At 47.1% G+C, this 21,644-nt stretch overlaps 1 protein-coding gene across 3 annotated transcripts in view; it reads left to right on the forward strand.

Moving 5' to 3' along the window:
- Positions 1 to 21,644, forward strand: part of CUX1 (cut like homeobox 1) — a 1,218,817-nt gene that overhangs the window by 884,853 nt on the left and 312,320 nt on the right. For all 3 annotated transcript variants that reach the window (XM_086954570.1, XM_086954568.1, XM_086954569.1), the window contains one exon: positions 11,400 to 11,501. In XM_086954570.1, the coding sequence (XP_086810696.1) occupies positions 11,400 to 11,501 (102 nt within the window). The remainder of the gene's footprint in view (positions 1 to 11,399; positions 11,502 to 21,644) is intronic.

The raw sequence follows: 21,644 nt of genomic DNA on the forward strand, positions 1-21,644 counted from the left end.
CAAACAAATATTCTCTTCCCATACTGGTCCAGAACTATGACACTGGGTCGTGGAGTACTCCAGGGCTCCTGTCTGAGCCCAATGCTTTTTAATATGTATATGGCCCCACTTGCTAAGATCGTCAGAGGTTTTGTGTTTGAGATTTTTTTATACGCTGACGACGCGCAGCTACTTTTCTCTTTTCACTCCAACCTGTCCAAATCTAAGGCCTTATTCTCCTCCGGTGATGAAGGTCATAGCGACTTGGATGTTGGAAAACCGACTGCAACTCAACCCTACAAAAACTGAAATTATGCTATTTGAACAAGCTCATCTTCTTGTAGTAAAAAACCTTGGAGTCCGCTTAGAGCAATCTCTTTCTATGAAAGAACACACCGCAGCCACCAAAGGGTTCTGCCTCCATATGCTATGTCTGCTGAGAATAGTCTTCCCTCTCTTACCACTTTCCTCAAATAAAACCTTGGTTCAAGCCTTGGTAATCAGTCGCCTTGATTACGGCAACTCACTCCTGGCTTCCATCAATCAGAATCTACTCTCTAAACTTTAGGTGGTACAAAAACACTGCTGTGCGCCTGGTTTGCAACCTTCCTCCGCGCTCGGCCACAGCCCCACTTCTGCAGTCTCTACACTGGCTTCCGGTGAAAAAGAGAATAATTTTTTAATTATGCTGCCTAACCCACCGTGCTCTTCATGGCCAAGGGCCTTCTTTTCTAGCTGCTTAGCTTCTGCCCTACACTTCATTGAGACTTCTTAGGTCCCGCGATAACGCCCTGCTTAGAGTCCCCTGGTTTAAGAAGGCCAGGGCAAGCTGTAGGTCTTTCTTTCCTTGCCCCCCACCTTTGGAATAATCTGGCCACGTAACTTTGTCTCTGGGAAAACCATTTATTTTTCAGGAAGGCGCTTAAGACCCACCTAATTTAGGTCATTGATAGCCTATACTTCTGCCCCGGGTCTCGCGACAAGATAACCCTTTGGGGCCGATTCTAGCGCTTAATAAGTTGAAATAACCTAACATACAACTTCTTCATGATTTGGGATTTACAATCAACATACAGAAATCACATCTTAAGCCTTCACAGACTCAACCCTATTGAGGAACTATTCTCAACACACAGGATTAGCCTACCCAAATGCAGCCAGGATTCACAACATCACATAACTGCTACATCAGTTTCACCCCAATCAACTCAACAGTCCAACAACTTCTAGGCTTGGCTGTGTCTTTTATTATGATAGTGCCACATGCAAGACTACTTATGCGTCCGCTGCAGGAATGGCTGCGACTTGGCTTGGCTGCGTCTTGTATTACAATAGTGCCACATGCAAGACTACATATGCGTCCGCTGCAGGAATGGCTGGCGTGTCAATGGTCTCAGTTACAGGGTAAATTAGAAGAACTAGTGTTGGTAGGGAGTCTCCCACATCACTCTATCAAAAGGGTGGCCGCTCCTGGATCCTGCTCCCAGATCATTCTCTCCAGTTATCATGCCGGCCTCAGGTGCTTTGGCATTGGACAATACGTCACAACATTCAGCTGTTAGCGAAGCATCTCCCAGGGATGGCCAACAGTTCTGCCGACCTCCTCAGCAGGATGCGGCAACAAGTCCATGAGTGGAAACTCCAACAGAGAGTCTTCCTCCCATGCTTTCACAGGTGAGGGTTGCCACAGATGGACCTCTTTGGAACAGCAAGCAATGCAAAATGCCCAAACTTTGGCTCCAGGGTACTACATCCACTCGCTTAGGGCAATGCTCTATGAATGAAATGGTCAGGTATTTTTGCCTATGCTTTTCCACATCCCTCTTCATCCATTTGTGATTCAGAAGCTTTGGCAAATGTCTCTAACCCTCATTCTAGTAGCGCCCTCTTGGGCTCGAGAACCATAGTTCACCACGCTACTCAAACTCTCAGTGGTGCCACACGAGAAGCTTCCCCTCAACCTGGATCTTCTCACTGAGAATCATGGACAAGTCAGGCACCCAAATCCAAGGGAACGCAACCTTGCAATTTGGGTCCTGAGGTCATAGAATTTGGTTACATAAATCTCCCGCCGGAATGTATGGCCATTCTCTAAGAGGCTCTTAAACCCACAACCAGTGCGTGCTACGCTGCAAAATGGAAAACATTTGTTTTCTACTGTCGGGGTACACACGTCCAACTCTGCCACACCTTGTCTACTGTCTACTCCATTTGCTGTCTACTCCATTCGGGAATAGCGTACTCCTCAATTTGCTTATGTTTAGATGCAGTAACTGCCGATCTGCAAAACAGGCAACATTTATAACTATTCAAAATACCACTTATTAAGGTGTTCATAGAATGTCTTAAGAGTAATCCCACCCAGGGTTCCCACTGAACCTGCTTGGAATTTTAACATTGTACTCACCAGCCTTATGGGTTCACCATTTGAACCCTTGCATATCTGCCCTCTCCCATTCCTATCTTAGAAGATATCTTTTTTGGTGGCCATCACTTCTCTTAGATATGTCAGTGAGCTCCAGGCACTAACGTAGGAAGAACCTTTGTTCCAGCTACACAGAGATAAATGGTCCTTTGCACTAACCCAAATTCCTTCAAAGGTATTTTCTCCTTTTCACTTAAATCAGTCCGTTAAATTACCGGCCTTCTTACTGCAACCTTATTCAGTTGCAGAAAGAGCCCTACATACATTAGATGTTAAAAGAGCTTTAATGTACTGTATTGATAGAACTAAAGAGTTTCGTAAAACCAAGCAACTCTTTGTGGCTTGCTCGCCACCTCATATATGAAAGCCCATTTCAAAATCCGGTATTTCTTTTGGGGGGGTAAATGCTTTCAAACATGTTACCTCAAAACTAAAAGAACTTTGCCTATACCTCCTAAAGCAAACCTTACTTGCAATTAGGAGCTTCAATGGCTTTTCTGGGCAATATACCAATATCTGAAATTTATAAAGCTGCAACATGGTCAACCCCACACAATTTCAGTAAACATTACTGTCTGGATATATTAGCATGCCAAAATGCAAATGTAGGACAGGTAGTGTTACAAACCCATTTGCATATCACTGCCACACCCACAGGTGCTTTCTACTCAATGCAAAGCATGTTTATCTTCAGCCACACATGCCATTGACCAGATTGTTATGTACCCTGTAAGCATCTGTTCGTGGCATGTAGGTCTGTAGATTCACATGCGCCCGTCGGCCTCCCCGGAGACCTGTGGCATTGCAGTACCTATGCACATTATTATATGCATGGTCATTTCTTTACTAACTCTTACTCACACTGCATTCTCACCCGACTGCGGGAAAACAATCTAACAATGAATTTGATACCCATGAGCAATATCACCGAGAGGAGGCTTCTTTGAAGAAACACAACTTGTAATCATTTGGACCCAACACTAGATGGCAGGAGTGTGCAAAGCATGTGAATTTACAGCACTACAATCAACGAACAGATGCTTACAGGGTAAGTACCAATCCTTTCCATTCATTAGATTTAACTAGGATGTTAAGTTATATAGATATTACAAAGGAGTCTAAAGGTTCTAAACAGCTCATTTTTGTCACACTCTCTAAATGGTTAGTTAGGGCTGTCTCAAAGTTGTCCATTTCTGGATGCAAAGTGTAATGTGTTGGGTTGTAATTTGAAGGTTTTTTGTTCCCTCTCTGGAACACCAGGTCTTCACAATGCTTATGGCTCATTGCAAGTTTGTCTTGCATCATAAGCATCTGTGTTTTTTTTGGTAAATATATTTTTATTGCAGCAAAAACAGGCATTTATGACATCTTATATTCACCTTTCCAGACATTTATCTGCGTGCATGTAGACCCCCATTTCAATCTTCACACAGCCATTTAGCTCACACCCCGGAGGTTGAGGGGCGCAAATGTAGAGAAAGGTCCATCCTGGGGGGTGTCGCATGGATCAGTGAAATTCGTTGTCTGGTAGATGGCAAGGCCACTTTTCGGTCCCCTCAGTCCCCCCCACTTTTGTAACTGGCAACAGTCCCAACCAAACTTCGTCCCTCTCGCTAAACTCACCCCCCTCCCCTTCCGAGCCCTCCCAAAACCCCCCTCCGTTTCTGCATACCCCCCCCCTCTCTTCCCCCCTCTCCTCTCCTCTTCCTCTACCCCTCGCCCCCTCCTCTCCCAACCCCCCACCCCTCCCAGGCGTGTCAGAGTACCACCAATGCGGATCCGCATATCATTCTGTGACCCCGAACCCGAGGCAGATTGTCAGGAGCAAGTAACTAAGATTGATGGTCATCACGTAGGAATCAGGGGAACAAGGGGTGAAGGTCAGGCCAACACCGCCTCAGACAGCTACTCTGCCGGAGCAGGGCTATGCGCTGGGATGCATCATAAGCATCTGTTGTAAAAGAATAAATAAATAATACCACAGGGCCAATTTACAAAGGCATTTATAAGTAGTACTCCACATATTCATATACGCCTTTAAAGATTAACCCCAAAGTCTAACTTCCTATTCTTAAAAGTGCAAAGGGTGCACCAACCTTTCTGTTTATACTGATGGTATATGAATATTCCCAGTTTAGGTGTGTTGGGGCCAATTCAGGAAGGTATGTAGGAGTATGTGAAATGGTTCAACAGGAGTATCACTTCACATACTCATAAATGTTTTTGTTAATTAGCCTCTTAGTGTTTTCAGTGCTGTGGACATTTTTGAAAAATCCGGCCCCCCCTCTCCCTCTTTCACTGGAAATTGTATTGTGTTTTTCTCTCCACCCTATGATTAACAGCAACGTGATATTTCTTGGTGTTCTACTGAAGATATAAATTTTTGAGACATGGGGCCAGATGTAGGTAAGTATATTTTACCGATTCATAAATACCGAATTTTACCAATTCAGTATTTATGAATCGGTAAAATAGAAGGGGGGAGATGTAGGTGAATTCGGTAATTGAATTACCGATTCTGTAACAATCGGTAAATACCGATTCGGTAATGCCCATTGATTCCTATGATTTACAAAAAGGGGGTGGTGATGAACAGAGTGTCTGAGTTAAACAGACCACTCTTACCCAGTCCAAAGATCAGGGCTTGATCCATCACCGTTATTTATCTCACTGCCCCATCCCAGCTCAGAACCTGGCTATATGCAAATCAGTCTGTCCCTGGCCCAGTGCATCATGGGAACAGGGCAGACTAAACTACCAAGCCAATTCTTCACCAGAAAGGAGACAAGCTACCATCATGCACTGGGACAGGAACAGACTAATTTGCATACAGCCAGGTTCTGAAACTGGGATGGTGCAGTGAGCTAAAAAACGGTGTGGGATCTAGCCCTGATCTCTTGACTGGGTGAGAGTATTCTGTTTAATTCAGAGACTCTGTCCCTCACCACCCCTTGTTGTTAATATTTTTGTCCACCCTAAGCGTGGAAGGGTATACTCAGATGTGAGTCCCTTGCTCATTGCACCATCAGGATTCAAGCAAGCCGGGCCGAAGAGGCTGAAATGCCAGAAACCGGTCCCCGGTAGCTTGTTTCCTTCCCAGTGTAAGAATTGGCTTTTGTAGTTTGGTTTGCCCTGTTCCCATCATGCACTGGGACAGGAACAGACTAATTTGCATACAGCCAGGTTCTGAAACTGGGATGGTGCAGTGAGCTAAAAAACGGTGTGGGATCTAGCCCTGATCTCTTGACTGGGTGAGAGTATTCTGTTTAATTCAGAGACTCTGTCCCTCACCACCCCTTGTTGTTAATATTTTTGTCCACCCTAAGCGTGGAAGGGTATACTCAGATGTGAGTCCCTTGCTCATTGCACCATCAGGATTCAAGCAAGCCGGGCCGAAGAGGCTGAAATGCCAGAAACCGGTCCCCGGTAGCTTGTTTCCTTCCCAGTGTGAGAATTGGCTTTTGTAGTTTGGTTTGCCCTGTTCCCATCATGCACTGGGACAGGAACAGACTAATTTGCATACAGCCAGGTTCTGAAACTGGGATGGTGCAGTGAGCTAAAAAACGGTGTGGGATCTAGCCCTGATCTCTTGACTGGGTGAGAGTATTCTGTTTAATTCAGAGACTCTGTCCCTCACCACCCCTTGTTGTTAATATTTTTGTCCACCCTAAGCGTGGAAGGGTATACTCAGATGTGAGTCCCTTGCTCATTGCACCATCAGGATTCAAGCAAGCCGGGCCGAAGAGGCTGAAATGCCAGAAACCGGTCCCCGGTAGCTTGTTTCCTTCCCAGTGTAAGAATTGGCTTTTGTAGTTTGGTTTGCCCTGTTCCCATCATGCACTGGGACAGGAACAGACTAATTTGCATACAGCCAGGTTCTGAAACTGGGATGGTGCAGTGAGCTAAAAAACGGTGTGGGATCTAGCCCTGATCTCTTGACTGGGTGAGAGTATTCTGTTTAATTCAGAGACTCTGTCCCTCACCACCCCTTGTTGTTAACATTGATTCCTATGGGCATTGAAGCCCATAGGAATCAATGGGCATTACCGAATCGGTATTTACCGATTCGATAAATACCGATTCCAGCAAGGGTGCAGGGGGTGTCACTTTGACACCCTCTAGCACCCCAAATACTGGCATGTGTGCCATGTGGCACACAGACATGCCCTAAGGGCATGTCTGTCTGTCACATGGCATAGGTGTGCATGCACACCTGGATTCTGTATTTTACCACCCAATTGGATTGGGTGGTAAAATACCGAATCTGTAGGCCAATTGGGTGAGTCCCACCTACATCAGGAAGTTACTGAATCGGTAAAAATACCGTTACCGACCGGTATTTTGGCTCCTACATCTTAATCCATGATTGATAACAAAATGTTATGCGTTTCCAAGGTACATTCTACATATTTATACCCAATCCAATCTTCCTTCCCTTAGTGAATCTGAGACTGGTGTATATGCTTAGTGTTCTGCTTCAGGATTTGAATGGAAGAGCACAGAGTTTTGACATGCTATAGTGAGTGAAATAGTCTGATTCAAATGCACAGGACAGGATGCCATTAAAGTTGGAGGCTCTGGATCTTTTTTTAACTGTTTTATTTTAGTTGGTTCCTGTCTCATCCCACATTGTTCGGCTGTATTTGTATTGATGGGTAACATATTTTCCTTCACTGTGAAACCCCACAAGATGCCAGATCTGTTGTTATGTAGTGAAGCGATTATCCTGTACTGGTGAGAAATTGCAGAAAATTACAGCTTAAGAGGGGGGGGGGTTATAATTTTTAAAAAAAAGAGCCGATTCAGCTACACCAGTTAGTAATGGCCCTATCACAGGCTCTTGTCCTTCTGATGGAAACAATGAGGGTGGTCTTAAACTACAAATTGAACAACTTACTCTCTTTGTTAAGTACCCTAGAAGGAAGAATGATGGCAAAAATTGAAGATCTGATTAGACCCCTGTCAAGTAAGCTTGATACCTTAGCCCTGGAGGTAGATAGACTAGGTGGCCTATTATCAATAAACCAGCCTGTGGCCCCGCCTGTCAGTTCTAGGGCTGTGGTAACAGGGCATGGCCCTTCGAGGGAGCCGGCACAGGAGACCTGTCGGCAAGTTCCTGTAGCAGAGAACGCTCCACTTAAACCCCCTCCAAAAACTGACCTGACTGTGATAGCATCTGTAGAACAGGATGGTAGGTCAGATTTTAGGCAAATAAGAAGCCGTTTTATCAATCTTCCACCTGACAGCTCACCTTATGTGGCTGTCTTGACTAATGTTCCAACTATAGAAGATCATCCTGTCCAGCCGCGTGGGGAAACTCATATTTCATTAAAAAATAAAGCAGTAGCCTGGTTGTATTCTAATTGTGGATTTCCAACAGCATATTCAGATCAAATACTCTCAGTGAGAAGGGTAAACTGGATTGGCCCATCTAAAAAGTTAAACAATGGGGATTGTATTGTTATCAATTTCAGGCATCCCCAACATGTGGCAACAGTTTTACTGAGAGCATCATCTTTATTGTCCGATGCAAATAGCATTAGTGTCCGTCCACTTGGATATTTTTATACTCACTTGATTAAAGCCCCTGCTAGACACAGGAATTTCAGGCCATTGTTTCAACCTCAGCCCTTGGCTCCAACATCACCATTTCTATACAATGTTGTTAATCAAAACAGGAATGGGTTCATGGTGGAAACACAGAATAGATTTGACTTGCTCTCAGGCCTAGAGGCATGTGATTAACGGGAGGAGTCTTTGGGCCAAGGGAAAGGTAACTCTGGCGATTTGGCTCAAATGGTAAATATCCAGGCAAAATCGCAGGGAAACAATGTAATTTCATGGAATATTGCAGGATTGGGCACTAAGATGAAAGACTGTAATTGGGTGACCTACATTAAGCAGTTCCAGATTATTTGTCTGCAAGAGACCTGGTCAGTGGACTGTGACCTCTTTCTTGAGGGGTACAAGGCTTTCTATGTCCCTGCGACAGCATCTAGCAGAGGTAGACCAAAGGGGGGTCTGGTAACGTATATATCCGTAGCACTCTCTTGTAAAACACGTAGAGTTTTAACAGTTAACCCTGGAATCATTGGTCTAGTACTAAATGGAGATAACTGTCTGTTGGGCCTGGTAAATTTTTATAATGCAGTTAACGTTTGTTCGGCTCCTAGCTCTATATTAGCACTAAATGTATTTATTAGCACTTCTATGAAGGAATGTCTTCATAATCTTATAATAATGGTTGATTTCAATGTCCATCCATGTGGGGATCCCCTGTTTAAAAACTTGTCAGACTTGCATTGTGAACGCTCTGAGGGATTACACTTGGAACATACATTGGATGGAGAAGTTTTCAACGATTTATTAACCAACTTGGATTTATCACTGGCAATGGCATTGAGGGATCCGCATAAGCGCTTTGAAATCCCTACGTTCAGGGGTCACGGGAAGGGTACCTTCATTTATTACATTTTGCTCTCTGTGTCAATGCAGACTTTCGTGGACTCTTATCATTGAACACAGTGAATTCAGTGATCATAATCCATTGACTGTACACTTGAAAGGCCCCTGTGTGGCCAAAGAGGGACGGAACTGTATCAATGGCACACTGAGTACCACTGATGGCAGGAGGTGCCTTAAGTGGGATATGATCACACCAGATCGGTTGTATGAAGATATTAAGGAACACTGTACGGAGGAAATTGCAAAATGTACTCAGGAAGGACCAGATCCATGTCAGGTTTTAAGTGCTTTTCAAAGTATTACAGATAAGGTGTCTCATTTGATGTCAGCTCCAGTAAAACGCACTGAGATCTTGGGACCAAGATGGTTTAATAATGCCTGCTCTAGGGCTTCACGTAATCTAAGGACAGCCCTGTCAATGAAACCCAGAATTAAGGAAAATATTCAACAGTGCAGAAAGGAATACAAAACTGTTATTAATAGACGTAAGGAGTTTTTAAGAGAGGAGGCATGGAATGAGATTCTTGAACCCTCTACTTTGAAGTGCAGCTCTAGATTCTGGGCGGTAGTAAAAAGACCTTTTTTGACTCAGGATCCAGGGGATGGACTGGAATGCTGCATAACAAAAGAGGAATGGGTAATACATTTTTCGCAATTGTACGGTGGTACGATGAATGCTAACTCTAATTCCTCTCCAGGCAACAGCAGTGATTATCTTAGGTTTGATAGAGGTGAGGTCATTGAGGGTATAATGGGGCTTACAGCTGGCAAAGCACCGGGACCTGATGGGATTCTGCCAGAAAGCTGTGGCAGTCCATGTGGGAGAAGGGTGTTGACAGTGGGATTGTGAACTTCCTTGCGGATCTACATAGTGACACCAGTGCTAATGTTAGGTACTCTCAAAAGCTGTGTGTAACTGATAATTATATTATAGGGAAGGGCGTGCATCAAGGATGCATTCTTGCCCCTTTTCTTTTTAACTTTTATATTAATGATCTTGATAGCGTTTTGCAGGAAGTAAAGGCTGACTGCCCCAGAGTCGGCAGGCGAGGAATTCCTGTTCTTTTATATGCAGATGATGCAGTTTTAATCTCGAGAACAGAGAGAGGTCTGCAAGCTTTACTAAATGCTTTTAAGAATTTTATGACAGAAAGAAACCTCTTGGTCAACAACTCTAAGTCCTTTATTATGCATGTTGGCCAACAGCCAAAAAGGAACTTCCTATTTAATTAGATAAAGTAGTAATCCCTATCACAAAAACATTTACGTATCTTGGGGTCTCTTTTGACTCCAAACTGAGTTGGGGCCCACACCTTGATAAAAAGAAAAAGGAATTGGTAAGGGCAAATGCCACTATTTTTAACTTCGCATCAAAACTAGGGAAAAAACCTAATAATGCCATGATGAAACTTTATAATGCAAAATCTGTGGCAACTGCCGTTTATGGCAGCGAAATATGGGGTTATGTGGCCGATGAACAGCTACAGACTGCTGAAAACTGTTTTATGAAACGCCTTTTGTGTGTTCCAGCAGCTACATCTAATCTAGTAGCACACGAAGAGCTAGGGTCGCAATATCTTTGTGATATTTTCTCATTACGACCGCTGACCTGCTGGTTAAAACTGTGGCTGAACCAAGACATACCATTGACCCACCTGATTATGAAAGATTACTTGTCTCTGGATAAGGCAATGGGTACACCCTGGTTAAAATATTTGAAACTACATTTTTTAAAGCTTGGTCGCTTGGATTGGTTTGAGCACCCGAGTGGGATAGTGAAGGGCGATGTGGATGCAGTTAAGCGAGCCTTCTTTATGGATAGAAAACTTGAAAGGGAAGGTGTTGAGCTCCTGAAACCAAGAGTAAGAAGATATGCTATGTTAAAAACAGGTGATATGATGGAGCCCTATTTGATGGGATCGCTAACTTCTCATGAGAAGTTCCTGCTAACGAGGTTCAGATTAAACCTTTTTCATCATCTGTTGTTTAGACCTAAAAATGCTGCTTTTATTAAACCTACAGCTCCCTGTGGCTGCGACGGTATGTCTCCACAGGATATGCTGCATTTTATATTTTTATGTAAATTTTATGAACATCCCCTTAAACGCTATCTGATCAATCTTTTAAAGAAACTTAATTTTAATCAAATCAGACCAGCGTTATTGTACTTGCAGCTTTTGCACAGTGACAGTATTCTTCAAGTTATTGAATTTTTAAAATTGTCCATTAAGATGAGAAATTGTTTGGACCAATGATGGTATCTCTGTTGATTTGACTATCTGCACTAAATGAACTTACTTTTTGTGAAATGTGTTGTACGTTGCACTTTTGCACTAATTACCCATGTATTTTAATTATTGTGTGTTTTAATATGTTTTAATTTGTTAATATTGTAAATGCACTTTTATGGTTTGAATCAAAACCGAATAAAGTCTTGTTGACTTGACTTGACTTATCCTGTACACATTTTTCTCAAATCACCTTTTAACAATTGTGTATTGTATTATTTGATATACATTATTTTTCATAGGAAACATCACAACAAAAATTCGTGCCCAGGAGTCTGGGTCGGATGAAGCCATTAAATCCATTCTAGAACAAGCCAAACGTGAGCTACAGGTACAGAAAACAGGTGAGCTCTTCTATTTCAATTTACCTCTAAATACTTTATTCTTAATAACATTTCCTGTATTTTCTTATAGGGCAAGACCAATTGTGGTATCTAATGCCTTGCAATTCCCTTTTGTTAAAAAAAAGAAAGAAAATGTTGCATGAAGTGTTCCAACATCATTCTCAATAGATGATTGAACCCAAATAGAATCATGAAAGGTGACCTACTCTGATTGAACTGTTGCTGCAGAAAAGTAACTTTTATTTGTAGTCAATGCTACTGATCCCTACATGTCATGCTAGTCTTAGAGGCTCACCCAGGAACTACCACGCCTCTAAGATTACAATGCACGTTCAGTATATCTGGGTTCTGCATTGTAGGATCTTTATTCATAATCATAAAAATTTGAGCAATTCGACAGCATTCAGACGTTATTTTTATCTGTAAAATAAAAAAAATTGGAATAATTACACATACCTCGAGCTAACCCTCCTTAGCTCCCAGTTGAACTAGTAAATACAAATGTTCCTGTCATCTAAAAGAAAAGAGATTTTAATCACCATTGAAAGTGATAAGTCATCTGTAGCCATCTGAAAAAATCAATGCTAGTTTCAGCTCTCTGACCCAACCTGCTGGCTAAATATATACAACATTACCTATACGCATTTAAGATAGGATTCTTCATACTCCACAGTACAGCCACAGGCCTTGTAGAAACTCATCACTGGTAGTAACCAACATAGATTGGCTGCCCATGTGAACCGCAGGTTTTTTGCTCTCCAGAGTAGCTACGTTCTCATGTAAACATCTTTTCTTGTAAGATGTGATATGCTCGTGAATGTTTTGCATGTCAGCTGTCCGTGAATGTGATTAATATCTTGATCTGATACAGCAATCTCTCTTGATGCATCAACTCGGATAGTTGTTGAAGCACCAAAGTAATCGAAAGGCATGTGATTTGATTGCAAATGATTATGCCTGTATAGAAGATTTCACCTTTCTATACTTTTTCTTCACCTGTTTTTCTATCATGGATCTTTTGCTTTTTTTAGTTAGGGAATGCTGCTCCAGTACTTCTGTCTGTTGAATGTTTGCAGCAGGTGACCACAGTGAGGCCTTTCACTTAGAGCTGATATCTCGATCTCCACTGTGATAAGATTGCACCAACCTTATTGTAAAATAAAAGGTGTAGTGCAGGGGTAAAGGTTTAATGCCATGAGAGACCTGGGCTAGGTGAATATGCCAAATAGATCAGCAAGCTGCACTATCTATTTATAGACCGGGTGAGAATAATTCAGATGGGTCAACTTGTTGGTCACAGCCAGTAGCTATTATCTTTCATGGTGTCAAACCTGCGATTGCCTAATCAAACATTCACTTGTGCTTAATGATGGTTACTTCAGTCTCGAGGGCTGATTCCTCTAAGTGTTTTAATAGTCTGCAGTTGATCAGGCTTTTATACTTATAAATGTTTATAAGAGTCCGACCAAACTTCTCCTATCAGTTCACATATTTGGTTAGTGATACTTTGAGAAGTCAGGTTTTCACGTTTTTAGTCCTACCACTTGCCTTTTGGTAACAATTGTATCTGTGGTTACAAACTAAAATGCTTCTAATGCCTTTGCCCATTTGTTATGTTTTCATTTGATGTGGTTATCATGTAGTGTCCCTAGTAGCCTCATGTTTCCTAGCAACTTCATGTTCCACTACTGGAATCCAGACTGGGGATTCCATGAGAGGAGCTGTGAGGTTGGCTGCTAAGTGTCGTTGTACCTATCTTGAATAAACCTTCATAACACTGAAACTGAGTCCTGTCATCTAAAAAATGTGCAACAAGGATGGGATCCTTTTGAAGAGGGCCAGTGCAGTACCTAGAAAAAGATTTAATTTAAAGCAAAAGAAGATTTAACGGTTCGCCAACTTCGGATGCTCTTAATCAAAGTTTGGCACCTGTAAACCCTAGACGTGACCAACGAAGTGGCAAGGTTGGGTGCTCCTGGAAACTTCAGAGGTGAATTTATTTTGGTGTTTGTGAAAGGATTCTACCGATAGATCTCCAACTGGTGAGAGTGTTTGTGTTTGAATAGGTAGCGACGATATGGCTTAAAGGAGTACTTGAAAGAGCGACGCAAGAGCGTGGCTCCACCAGTTGGAGTTCAAACAGATACAACTCACTGTTCCGGCCTGCCGTCCAGCTGCATAGCAACCTGCAAGGAGAGTGAAGGGTATGCAAGAGCATCGGAGAGGAGACACGCTGGAGGAGCTCTTCAACTCAGTGACGGCTGGAAGTTCCTACGTTCTGTGGCTCCTGACGTTGCAGATTTTCTGGCGTCCCTAATCCCTGCGTGCATGCAGCAGCGTGGTTGCCTGGTGATGCGACGATGCTGTGTGTGCCGCCATTTTTAATTGCCGTAGGCTCTGTGGGATTGCGTGGATTCCGGGTAGCGATCGTCTGGGGTTGCGGAGTTCATTGAAGAATCTCAGCGGCTCGGAGCTCACTGATCGTGCCAATGCAGTGGAGAGCACTGGGTGACACATCGCTTAAGGGGTCGATGCGTGCAGCCGTCAGTGGTGTTATCAGTGACAGGCAGACTGCCTGTCATACAGTGGTTGCTGGCATTGTCCTGAACTTGTACAGACAATTCTGATAGTTTCAGTTGAGCTCCTATGATGGGCACGCTGACTGTAAGATAAAAGGGATGGGCTTCACCTTGAACTTGTGCCTACAATTGTAATTCTTCTGTCAGTTATTCCGGTGACAGGCACACCTTTGTCTGTCATTGTTCTGTCTGTGCTGCGTTGACAACGAAAGCCACATAGGTCTTGTGTTTACATTCCTTTCTACGTATACCTTGAATTAAACATTAGTGTCATTGCAGTCCGTTCCTCCTCCTACTTTTTTGCAGGAACCAGGTCCGACTTTCATGGAGCGGGAGGACTGGAAGGAGTGCTTTACTACTTACTGAGAGGCCATAGGCGGGGATGTTTATGTGTTAAAAAGGAAGTTGACAATCCTCAAACATATTCTAAGGGTGGAAGGTAGAAGGGTGCTGAACACGTTACCTAAACCACTTTTGGGGAGAGGAAAAGCTGATACAGGGTCAGATGAGGAAAAAGAAGACTTCTATGAATGTGCAAAGGTGGCATTAGCAGAAAATTATGAGAAAAAATGTAATATAGTGGTGGAAAGACACACATTTTTCTCTCATGCCCAAGTTCAAGGAGAGAAAATTGAACAATATGTTTCTGATAGATACATCTGCCAGTGGATTAATCACCTTGTGAATATCCCCCTTGCGTCAGCAACGTTCGGAAAATTCTTTGTAGCACGCCGGCGTGGACGACATCATAGGAGCACGGCATCGCGCGCGCTCAGTCTGACGTCACCGACGCCATATCAGGCCCACGTCGGCGTGATGACATCAGTTCCCTTTTTTCCGCGTTGTCGACGCTAACGGTTTCTGGGATCTTCTGTGATTCAGATAGTGACTTTGTTACTATTTGTGTATCTGAAAGAGACACGTTAGTGATAGATTCCTTACCTTAGAATATCCCCAGGAGTCAGACTGGATCCGGAAATTTTTGCGTAGCAGTACCCTTGCGCGTCGGTAGGCGTACTTAGACGCCGCCTCCGCGTGCTGACGTCAGTTCTTCTTTTTTCCGCGCCAGCAGCACAGATCCGGAAAAAGTGGTACCTTAGTCACTTTTTGACTAAACTTTTTTGATCTTTTGATCATCCTTTTTCAAGTCTTCGACTCCGATCAGTACCGATAGGGATGCCTGGTTTTAAGCACTGTGAAGATTGCGACCGGCTGATGTCGGTCACGGATCCTCACCGTCGGTGTCTCCACTGTCTCGGCGTCGACCACGACGACAAGACCTGCCTCGACTGCCGGGCCCTTACTTCGAAAGCTAGACTGGAGCGGTCCCGTAAGCGACTCGAACTCCGGCAGTCGGCCCCCTTGCCGAGAGAGGTCCCGGTCCGGACGGAGGTTGAGGGACCGGTCGCGGTAGCGGAGCAATCATAGCTCCGGGAGTCGACATCACTCCTCAGGGTCGAAGTCGTCAGGTAAGCACAAGAAGTCGAAGAGACGTCATCGCTCTTCCGACTCCCCCGGACGCTCGCGCAACGCGGCCGGGGTTTCAGGTGGCACACCCCACGCGCCTCCGTCGGAGTTGCAGGCGTCGCGTCCGGCCTCATACCCTCCGGTCCCTGGGCCTAACGCGACGCCGGGGGAGATCGAGCGGTTCCTCATGGCCATGAGGTACCTCTCTTCCCTGACGGCTTCCGCGGCGCCTTCGGGCCCAGCGGCCCGTCTGGGGGTCCTAGCGGGTCAAGGGCTTCGGCCCCGGCGCCTTCGGGCCCGGCTCGGCAGGGCCCCGCTGGATCCGGTTCCGGATGCGGGTCGTCGCCGGTAGACTTAACGACCTCCCCGGCGCCTCAGGTGTCACCCCCGGCGCCGTCCTCGGGCAGCGCCGTCCCCGACGCCTCCCTCGACCCGGTTCCGGCGCCGATTCAGACGCCGTTCGGTGAGTTCACTTTCCATGAACCGGCCCCATCCTTTGCTGACCCTGAGTACCAGGTGATGGGTGATGAGGAGGATTGGGAGGGGTCTGAGGACCCTCTAGCACGTGAATGCCAGTCTTAAGAGGACTGGGCAGGTGAACTTTGGGAGGCTAGTGTTATGTTATGTTATGTTAAACAAATTTGTAAGGCGCAACTAACACCATTAGGTTTCTTGGCGCCATAATGAAGAGAGCAGATGAGGTAGCAACAGAGAACATTTATTTGTAGGATTCAGTAAAAAGAAGAGTTTTGAGGGAAGATCTGAATTTGGGATACGGAGTAGACAATCTGAGAGACAGAGGGAGGGAATTCCAAAAGGTGGGGGCCAGGAAGGAGAACCTGAGCCCACCGTGTTTCTTCCTTTTGTATCTAGGAGTGGATAACAAGGCCAGTTGGGAAGAACGGAGAGTGTGAGGAGGGACGTAGGGTTCTAGACACTTCGCCTGACACTGGCTTTGTCTCCCCACCTAGCGTGGCTACGGAGGAGGGGGCAAACTATAGTGTGGTGTTGATGAGGGCAGCCAAGGCCTTGGGCCTTGAGCTCCCCATCGCGGCCGTGAGTACTAACCTCCTCACCGAGGTCCTTAAGCTGCAGTCATGCTCAGCCGAGCCTCTGCTGCCGTTTAACGAGGCCTTAACTGACGTTCTTTTGGGCACTTGGTCCAAGCCCGCTACAGGTTCGCCCGTAGATAGGAACATTGCCAGACGCCACCACCCGGCCCCGGGTGACCCATGTTTCCTGTCCACCCACCCCACCCCTGAGAGGCTGGTCATCCAGGCCTCCAATTTCCAGACCGCATTCCTGTCGGCTCCGCCGGACAGGGAATCCAAGAGGTATGAGCAGTATGGCAAAAAGATCTTCTCCTCCCTTATTCTGGGACTGCGGTCTTCCAACACCGCATGCCTCTTGGGCCGCTACACCCACTCTCTGTGGGATACGGTCGCGGAAGTGCTGCCAGAGTGTCCGTTGGAAGTACGGCCAAACTCGGCCAAGCCCTTGTGGAAGGTCGGGATGCAGCCGGATATTCCATCCGGTGTGGACTGGATACCACCGACTCACTGGGTAGAGCAATGGCAACGACGGTGGCGGTCAGACGCCACGCCTGGTTGAGGTCAGCCAATTTCTCAGCCGATGTCCAGAACACACTGATGGACATGCCATTTGATGGCCGTCGCCTTTTTGGCGACAAGGCAGACCATGCGCTTGAGCGTTTTAAGGACTCCAGGGCTACGGCCAAGTCCTTGGGCCTCTCGGCCCCACGCCAGCAATCGGCTGCCTTTCACTCCTTTTGTGGCCACGGGAGGGGTGTACCCACACGTGCTGCCAGCCACGCTCCGCAGGGTAATACCCAACGCGGTGGCGGCCGTGGAAACCGCCGTGGCGGCGGTCGGGACAACGGCGAGGTCAGTCCACACCTTCCCCCGCAGCATCCGCCTCAAAACCCTCCGAGTCCGTTCTTTCAGGCCCATGTGACGCCAGTAGGTGGCAGGGTTCGCCATCACCTCCTCCACTGGCGCACTGTCACGTCGGACAGGTGGGTGCTGCAGATCGTCCGAAGGGGCTACTCCCTCCCCTTCGAGGCGACTCCTCCAGCCATGCCACCGCAGAACCACCGTGTATCGGGGGATCATTTGCGACTCCTGCAGGAGGAAGTTACGGCCCTCTTGGCCAAGGGGGCCATCGAGCACGTTCCTGGGCCAGAAGTAGGGTGTGGTTGATCCTCCCACTACTTTCTGGTACCCAAGAAGGGCAAAGGGGGCCTACGCCCTATCTTGGACCTACGGAACGTCAACGGCTTCCTCCGGAAGGAGAAGTTCAAGATGCTGACATTGGCTCAGGTCTCAGCTGCCCTGGACTCAGGAGGCTGGATGGTAGCGTTGGACTTGTAGGACGCTTATTTCCACATCCCTGTCCTGCCGGCTCACCGGCGCTACCTGCGGTTCACGGTTGGCCACAAGCACTTTCAGTACACCGTGCTCCCCTTCGGCCTTACCAGCGCCCCATGGGTGTTCACAAAGGTGATGGCGGTGGTCGCAGCTCATCTGTGCAGGTTTCAGTCTTCCCCTACCTCGACGACTGGTTGTTGAAGGCGGGCTCGCCCCAGACAGTCGTCGGCCACCTCCAGACGACGGCAGACCACCTGCACCAGCTGGGGTTCTCCATCAATGTGCCGAAGTCACACCTGTGCCCCTCTCAGAAGCTCCTCTTCATCGGAGCGGTTCTAGACTCGGCGTGGTTTCGGGTTTATCCGCCCGAACAGCGGGACCGGGATATTCAGGCTCTGATTCCCATCTTTCAGCCGTTATCCCGGATCTCGGTCAAGTTGACGCTGCGGCTTCTGGGGCTGATGGCCTCCTGCATCCTACTGGTGCATCACGCCAGGTGGTGGATGCGGGGTCTGCAGTGGGACCTGAAGTTTCAGTGGGCCCAGCATCAGGGCAACCTGTCCGACAACGTCCTGATCACGGAGGGCACGGCGAGAAAGCTGCAGTGGTGGCTCACGGACCGCGATTGGGTCAGCGGCAGATCCCTCTCCCTTCCCCAACCGGAGCACGTAGTTGTGACGGACGCGTCCCTCCAGGGCTGGGGAGGCCACATGGGAGAGGTGGAGATCAGAGGCCTCTGGTCTCCGGCGGAGGGCCGGCTCCACATCAACTTGTTGGAGTTACGGGCGACTCGTCTAGCACTGAAGGCATTCCTCCCCTCTGTCCGGGGGAGCGTTGTGCAAGTGTTCATGGACAACACCACCGCCATGTGGTACTGCAACAAACAGGGCGGGGCGGCGTTGTGTACCCTTTGCCAGGAGGCTCTGCCCCTCTGGCAACGGCTGGAACGCCAGGGCGTGACCCTGGTGGCTCAACACCTGGCCGGTTCTCTGAACGCCAGGGCGGATGAGCTCAGCCGTCGCTGCATGATGGATCACGAATGGCGTCTGAACTCGGACGTGGCGCGAGGCCTCTTTCGGCAATGGGGAGAGCCTTGGTTAGATCTATTCGCCACAGAAGAGAACGCGCAATGTCATCTGTTCTGCGCGTTGGAATTTCCAAGGCGGCACTCGCTCGGAGACGCTTTTCGTCGCGAGTGGAGTTGCGGTCTGTTTTACGCCTTTCCGCCTATGCCACTTCTGCCCAGAGTGCTGAAGAGGATCAAGCGTGACCGGGCCCAAGTCATCCTTGTGGCTCCGGACTGGGCACGAAGGTACTGGTATCCAGAGCTACTCAGTTTGTCAGTCGATCCCCCGGTTCGTCTGCCTCTTCGGGAGGACCTTCTGTCGCAGCAGAAGGGGACGGTCCTCCACCCGAAACTATCCAGTCTCCACCTCCATGCTTGGAGATTGAGCGGCGACAGTTAAGGCCATTTGACTTGCCTCCTGAAGTCTGTAACATCATTCTGGCAGCCAGGCGTCCCTCCTCAAAGTCGGTATACGCCTGCAGGTGGAACAGATTTGTGGCATGGTGCACAGCAAAGGCTCTCTCTGCCCCTCTTTCTGAGGTTCTTCTCTTTCTTCTCTCTCTTGCCCAGCAGGGCTCTGCTCTGGGCACTATCAAGGGCTATCTTTCTGCCCTTTCAGCCTTCTTAAGGCTGCCTGATCAACCATCTTTGTTCAAGTCCACTATTGTAAATCGATTCCTAAAAGGCATCACACACACATTTCCACCTGTTCCGTTTGTTATGCCTCAGTGGGACTTGAACCTTGTACTTACATTTCTGATGTGCGCTCCCTTTGAGCCACTTCACAACTGTCCTCTCCGCCTTCTTACACTGAAGACTGCTTTTCTGGTTGCCATCACCTCTCCCAGGAGAGTGAGTGAACTCCAGGCCCTCTCTTGTACTCCTCCTTTCCTTTCTGTCCATCCGGACAAGGTTGTGTTGCGTACTAAGCCATCTTTCCTGCCCAAGGTTGTCACAGCCTTCCACATCGGACGCGGAGCCGCAGACGACGCCTACCGACGCGCAAGGGTACTGCTACGCAAAAATTTCCGGATCCAGTCTGACGCCTGGGGATATTCTAAGGTAAGGAATCTATCACTAACTAATGTCTTACAGATATATCGTTACACAAGTAGTACCTTGTGCTACAGGCTCATCTCCATGAATTCCCTTTAAAAAAGCCAACATTTTAAATAAGAGACCGTAAAAAATGCACTTTATTTATTTTATTTTTTCTGGCCAACGTTCATTACTATTGGTAGATTAAAAGGTGTGCATGGTTTTTAATAGCTTAGAAAGCAATATGAAAGAAAGTATTATTGAGGTAACTTGTGCGTTACTGTGTTTCTGTTCTTCGTCGAAGATGTCGTCGAAGAAGACGGGGTTTAAGCAGTGCGGCTCTTGTGCCGGATGATGTCTATGACAGATCCTCACGACGATTGCTTGTGGGTTCTGGGTTCAAACCAAGATGTCAAAGGCTGTCGATCCTGCTTTAAGATGAACCCTAAAGCTCTCAGAGAACGGGAGGCAAAACTTCTGCTGGCAAAGATGAAAGGTAAAGAAGCCAAGAGATCTTCGAGGTCAAGGTCTAGACGTTCGAGATCGAAGCCGAAGTCAAGGTCGAGGGCCAGGTCGGAGTCGGCATCGAGGTCGGCTTCGGGACATGCTTCGGATTCCTCGTAGAAAAAACTCAAGAGGAAGAAGCATAGTTCAAGGCATCATTCTGGGTCATCGGACTCGAAGAGGAAGTCTTCATCTCGAAGACATAAAAAGGATTTTGTGTCTCCTTCTCCTGTTTGTGAGCCTGAAGGTGGTGCCTCGCCTGTACGATCTCGAGAGAATTCTCCGGATCCGGAGCTTGAACCGAATCCGGATTTGTGTCATTCTTCGGAGCATGAAGAAGACGTGGAGATTCCTCAGGCAACAACTCCGGTGGATAACCCAGAGGGTCAAGAGGAGCCGAATCTGGAGCAGCCTCCTTCGGAGCAGCCATTGGGTTTGTACCCTCCCTTTCCTGGTCCTGGTCAGGACCCTTCGCATTTCCTTAATGCCATGTTTGGCGTCTATGCGAGGGCGATTTACCCTTCTGGAGCACCTGCGGGTCCCATGGGTCCTTTGTCATTTAACTTGGGTGTCCCTCAAACTTATGCTCCGGCGCCTTTTCTGCTGTTATGCCGACGCCATATCCACCTTGGCTCGGTACGGCGGCGCCGTGGTCATCGACTCCGCACACGGCTTCGCCGGCTCCGGAGCGACCTCGGGATTTGGATCGGGGCTAGACGCTGGTTTCGGCTTCCCATCCTCCAGCTGTTCCGGTTCCTCGTTCGACGCCGGCTCCGACTCCATCGGAGTCATTACCTGATCCAATGTCTTTGATTCGTCTGGAGTGGTTGAGGCGTAGAGCCCAGCGTCTCCTGGAGGAGTAGGAATATGAGGACCCTGAAGTGAATGAAGGAGAACTTCAGGAGCAGGAGGATTTTTTTGTGGATCTCCATGGTGCTAGTAGCCTAGAACTTTCTCCAGAATGGGGGTTGCCTGCTATTTCTGATGCACCCTCTAAGGATGTGGCGCCATACCATTTTGTTATTAAAAAGGCTGCTGAGCTGCTAAATTTGACTTTGCCTACAGTGGAGTTCAAATCTAATATCCTCACGGAGGTTTTACA

This window comes from Lissotriton vulgaris, chromosome 2_1 (assembly GCF_964263255.1).
Source record: "Lissotriton vulgaris chromosome 2_1, aLisVul1.2, whole genome shotgun sequence".
NCBI lineage: Eukaryota > Metazoa > Chordata > Amphibia > Caudata > Salamandridae > Lissotriton > Lissotriton vulgaris.